This window comes from Sipha flava, unplaced genomic scaffold (assembly GCF_003268045.1).
Source record: "Sipha flava isolate LNK unplaced genomic scaffold, YSA_version1 65_pilon_pilon, whole genome shotgun sequence".
NCBI lineage: Eukaryota > Metazoa > Arthropoda > Insecta > Hemiptera > Aphididae > Sipha > Sipha flava.
This window is the reverse complement of record NW_020273605.1, coordinates 2,164,951-2,170,672: the sequence shown is the minus strand read 5'-3', so window position 1 is coordinate 2,170,672 and position 5,722 is coordinate 2,164,951. Positions and strand designations below refer to the sequence as shown.

Here is a 5,722-nt window from a genome sequence, read left to right as displayed (position 1 = left end):
ATAGTCCTCAGTTTGAGCAAATGTGGTTTGATATTAATCATTACTTAAATACTCGTATATTTATTAATTAATTTACTGTCACAATATGGGCCTAGTTATATTTTTTTGTTTACTTTGTTGTACTAAAATTAATTAATTTAATTAATTATATTCAGAATTAATATTAATAGAATACACAATATCAAACGGGTGATTGTTAGTAATGTATAAGGACAGCGCAGGTAAAAGGAAACGAGTAAAAAATCACTAGTTTCAGTAAAATATATTAATATTTATATATTAATACTTTTTGTAGAATAGTTAACTGAAATTCTTATACTGATCAAAGTTACAAAATAAAATAAACTTTTACATAGTTATAAATGGCTTTTTAAAATTTACTTATTTTGTAATATGTATTATATCGAAACACATTTTAACGCCTCAGACAAATACAAAATATATAAAGAAATAAACAAATATTTTTTTTATATAGAAATAAATAAATAAAAGTTTAGCCTTTTTTCATACTCGGTCGCAATTTTATTAACTCTGTATTTACCTGATGATGAACTTTTAATTCGAAACCAGTCTTACTATGCAAATGTAATAATACTCCAGGCTAAACTTTTATTTATTTCATTTAATTTCTATTCGTAAACTACATGTTTATTTATTTATATGTTTAAATTTTTTTTCGCGATGATCCTGATACTTTTTTTTTTTTTTGATAGTCTATATATAATAAAAGAAAATGTATTAAACCGTCGAGTTTATTCTTATCGGTGTCTGAATAGATTTTCGGTGTATTACGGTGTACAACGCGCGTGTACGGAAAATGAATCCGGTCGTAAACCAACGTGTCTTATAACCGGACTTTGGCGCAAACGCTTGTGTTGTAACCGCGGTTAGCGTAACCGTGGTAGCGCCGTGGTCCGTTCGAAGTGTCGTGGGGCGCCGAAAACGCGGCGGACAAGTGGAAAGCTTACCAGGAGCAACGGTTCGTGGACGGTTAGGCCTGCGGTAAAGCCGTTCTCGCGCTCCGGTGTAAACTCGGCTTCGACGACGGCACGTAATCGGTGGACAATATTGGTCCGGAGTGCGCTCGTCGCGCGTGTACGCGAGTGTTCACACCGCACCAGCCCGGGAGCGCGCTCTCTTGTTTTTGTTGTTGTTGTTGTTGTTATTGTTGTTATTACCATTATTATTAGGCTTTCGTTTGCCGCCGCCGCTAACTCGACGGTCCGTCGCCCGTGACCAGAGAGACACACACGGTCGTCGACGATTGTTTTCCGCTAGTCGAACACCCGCCGCCGCCGGTCGTAGTTGTGCAACGCTCCGAGTGCGCGTGCCCGCCGCGGAACGAAAAAACGGGTTTCGCCCGGAGGAAAACGTACGACGACCGCAGAGTTTTAGAACCGTTTGAGTAGGGGCGCGCTCGAAAGGTTTTCGTAATATTATCCTCGCGCGCGGTTCGACGTCCGCGTGTCGCAACTTGTTATTCGCCTGGTCACGTCGTCGTTTTCACGTACCTACCTCAGCGCTCCCGCACGGAGATCGTTTTTTTCTTTTTTCTTTTTCTAATTTTCCTTTCCGTTCCCGGTTCTCGTAAAAACGCTGCTGCACGGCGCCGCCATCGCCGCCGCCGCGACATTCATCCGCAACCACCATGTCGGCCGAGTCCCGTGAGATGGAAGAAAACTTCGAGACGATAAAAGGGGTAAGATATTTGCGTTATACTAAACCGTTGATAATAATACGATGCTGACACCCGCGTTGTTCGGCGCGATGCGATTGAATACAAGTATATGACATCCAACCGTGAACATTGGGTACTATCCTACAACGTCTGATTTTCGAACGTACGTTCTTCGACGGAAACCGAAATGTAAAATCGTGTGCGATTCGAATTCACGCGAAACGATTGTAATTGAATGACTCAATATTGGTATAATCGTATCGTTCCAACACCACTTGTCTAGTGCTCAGTCGTACCGCGTGTTCGCGCATTTTCTACCTAAATATTATTAATCCACGTTTGTTTTCGTCGATAGCTATTCGTCAACATGACCCAAGCAATAATGCAGAACGAAAAGCAACAGCAAAAATTGGAAAAAGACATAAAAATGCTCGAAGACTCTAACAAACTTCTGCACGAGTCCAATGACAGATTGTTGAGAGTGAACGAAAAACAGCGGACAATGCTTGACACTTTGGATAAATACAAGGGTGAGCCGTTTTTTGAGATTCGGTAAATTATTAAACGTCGAGATACTGTACATTTTTAACTGTATTAGATGTATTTGATTGAGTATATATATTAATGTTTTCGTATCGGGTATTTGTACTTTTATTTCCATAAATAATATTTTGATTATGCTTACTTATTTGTCATTTGATCATGGCTAAATAACCAATTATATTTTAAGGATACACAAATAATTAAAATTATCAGATTGTTAACAATTTCACAGCAAAACAAAATTAATATAATATGATCTACACATTTTTAGATTGTTCACGATTATTTATCAATTATTTTAATTAATAGAGTTGTTTTTAATTCAAAAGATTTCAGATCCATAAATTTTTTTCATTTGCCGACTAAATTTAAATTATCGAGCTGTAGCCCCTACCCTCCATTCACCGGAACGGCCCAATCATATCATTTCTAAAATAATACTTCGATGTAACCATTTCTTCACACTCATTATTACCTGTTTATAATTGATAACTGTATTAATTTTAATCCTACATTACAGATAAAATTAATTTGCTAAGCACTGAATTAGATGATGTGAAAAAGGTATTTATAATGAAAATGTTTACGGAACTTAAGTATGACTATTTAATTTGATTAATTTTAAGGAAAATATACGATTGAAAGACTCGATTAATAACAGACCTCAATGTGTACCACAGCCATGTACCGGTAAGTAAATATTAGCACAAGACTTAAATACAAATTTTAAATTTATCACAAATGATTGTGTTAAGTTTTAGATGCATGTTCGTCAGACACATTAAAAATCTACAACGGATTACTTCAAGACAAAATTGTTGATCTTGAAAAACAGCTTCTGGATAACCAAAATACATCATGCCAACAAGTCTCTAATACTCGTATTTATGATGCAAGTTGAATACTCACACTATGTGTAGTACACGTTGTGTACCTACATTTTTTTTTTTTTTTTGATAACTGTTACCTCTTAAATTATTTTCGATTTTAGCTTTTAAATCAAATTTCCAAATGTAACGTTAGAATCAACACATTACATATGGAAAACAAATCGTTGAAAGAACAACTTTCAAACTTCCGAAACATGCATACTCAGGTAAAAAAAAATATATTAATTGAACGGATAATGTTAAATACAAATTCCATTAATCTAATATGGGTATACTAGGTAGGTTAGGTTCATTTTATTGACAAAAATAGCTATAACTATAATGTAGTACATTTAATTATGATGAGACATTCAGTTGTTAATAACTCAAGTTATTAAATTGATTAATAAATTAATATTACATTTCAACATTATTACCACGATTAAAGATAGTATAGTTGTGGCTAGTTATTTAATGTAATTATTATTTTAGATAATAGCTGAAATGCAATTAAATAATATCAGTAATGCTAATGGTGGTGGTCTACTGGAAAGTACTAGTGATGAAAGCATTCATCCTATGATAATTGATCAAAATGATGAAAACGAACTAAAACCACTTCAAGTGAATATTATAGACAGCGATGCAGATGAGTCAACAAGTCCGTAATTTTCATAGAAGATTTGATCGGTACCATTTTTTTTTTTTTAACTACTTTCTTAATTTGTTATTCATTACTATGTTAATTTGTTAAAATAAATGTATTCATTAGCTTATAGTTATTCGAATAAGTAGCTTCATAAAAATATATATTAATTATATCAAGAGATTTTTTTTTTTTTGGTTATTCAATAATACATTTTCTGCTCATTGTTTATTTTTCGACAGAAACCTTTAACTGAGGAGTGTTACTTTATTAGCTTTATTAACTTAAATATCAAAAATGTTTCAATGGTCATAAATAAATTTTATTACTAGATATTGTGTTGTTAAGATGATTATAACAATGTGAAATTTATATCATTGCTATTAAGTAAAAGGTTTGCGCCATTTTTAAATATTGATGATTATTTGCACCCATTTATAATGATTCGATTTCGATTCATGTTTATGTTATCCTAATATTGCAGTAATATATTGATTTTGATTTAAATTGATATTATTGGTGTTAGAAACTTGTAATTATTAATAACTTACATACATTAAGTTATACAATTATAATTGTACGCTTTATGCATAAATATTTAAGTTTTTGTTTTGCATTTATACTACCAGATAATTATTGTAAGATATTTTATAAAAATTAAATTAAAAGAAATATTTAATGTATGTTAAAGTAAAATATTTTTAAGTATTACATTTTAGAATAGATAAATTCCTGTTTATTTCTCTTCTCAATTGCTATTTAATTATTAATAATAAATAATAATATGATGAAATAGATTTTATCAATAGGTACTTAAAATTTGATTAGCACAAAATATACAATTGTTACCACAATATTCTCAGTTTTCAGTTACTTACTTACATAAATGTTGATATGTGTAACGAATGATAAAACAATTTTTAATAATTAGGGAACGGATTTATATGTAATACAAATACAGAAATATGTAATATGGAAGTATAATTTATAAAATATGTACTAAAAATATCCAAATAAGTGGGGAAAAAAATTTAATTAAAAAAAAATATACAATTATTAAATTATCAAAATTATTTGTTTCATTGAATTATTACAATTTCTTTTAAATATTCGCATGTTAAATGTCACCTATTAGGTCTCAAAATATTTTTAAAACGGTTAAATGATCGTTTCACATCAACCGATGTAATTGGAGTATATTTGAAGCGCATAATATCAGAAGGCGATAACTCTAAATTTTTAGAAGGGTGTCTGCCACTCATTATGTCATTAATTTTTCACGTAACACACAGTAAAACTTGAACAGCGCTCTTTAACGTCTCGTTTGGAAATTCAATAACTACCGAGAAACTTTGGACAAAATACTTTAACTAATATTTGACATTTTTGAAATTTGTGTAAGTACATACGATTACGGCCAATTATTTACTATAAAAATATATTGCTATCGCTTATCATTAATTGTTAATTGTATATAAATGTATACTTTATTAAAATATCTATTATATCTATAAAAAGATAATAAGATTAGGGCTATAAAACTAAAGGTAACTTTAACTAATAAATATTTGCTCCACGATGAGCGTCAGTTAATAATTATTTAATTCATAATATCTATTGGCTAATAATAATAGATGAATTTATATTTAATGTTTAAAAATAATAATTAAATCGACAATACACCGAAAAATAGATGTTTTTGTCCACCGCAAAATGGCTTGAAAACGTATGAATGATAAAATGATAAAATATACTTAAAAATATTTACAAATTAGTAAAATACGTAAAAATATGTAATTATACCAAAATATGTAAAATAAAAGAAGCATAATTATAATAGGAATGATTTAAATCATGAATATTTCTTATTGAATCTTAAATATCTTGTTTTAATAAAAATATGCTTTTACATATAAATCCATTCCCAAGTAATAACTATTAAAATAATTTTTACAGTGGTAAAATAACAGTGTACATGTAATTCAC

The 5,722-nt window shown here is 30.4% G+C and overlaps 1 protein-coding gene across 2 annotated transcripts; it reads left to right on the top strand.

Annotated features, from left to right (window-relative positions):
• The first annotated feature begins 994 nt into the window (after window positions 1-994).
• Window positions 995-4,174, top strand: LOC112691646. 2 transcript variants are annotated; one of them, XM_025565986.1, is made up of 7 exons: window positions 995-1,699; window positions 2,034-2,208; window positions 2,742-2,785; window positions 2,848-2,911; window positions 2,983-3,113; window positions 3,213-3,317; window positions 3,583-4,174. In XM_025565986.1, exons 1-7 carry the CDS (start codon window positions 1,649-1,651, stop codon window positions 3,757-3,759), a joined length of 747 nt encoding a protein of 248 aa, XP_025421771.1. In that variant the 5' UTR covers window positions 995-1,648; the 3' UTR covers window positions 3,760-4,174. The 2 variants fall into 2 exon arrangements, with proteins under 2 accessions (XP_025421771.1, XP_025421769.1); XM_025565984.1 differs by having other exon boundaries at window positions 1,008-1,699; window positions 2,977-3,113; window positions 3,583-4,172.
• Window positions 4,175-5,722: the final 1,548 nt, after the last annotated feature.

What these genes read in the sequence shown, in the direction of transcription:
- LOC112691646 (XM_025565984.1), top strand. Translation starts at nt 1,649, where the DNA reads ATGTCGGCCGAGTCCCGTGAGATGGAAGAAAACTTCGAGACGATAAAA. An exon ending in AATTAGATGATGTGAAAAAG is followed by an intron (nt 2,786 to 2,847) that starts GTATTTATAATG and finishes ATTAATTTTAAG; the next exon opens with GAAAATATACGATTGAAAGA. An exon ending in TGTACCACAGCCATGTACCG is followed by an intron (nt 2,912 to 2,976) that starts GTAAGTAAATAT and finishes GATTGTGTTAAG; the next exon opens with TTTTAGATGCATGTTCGTCA.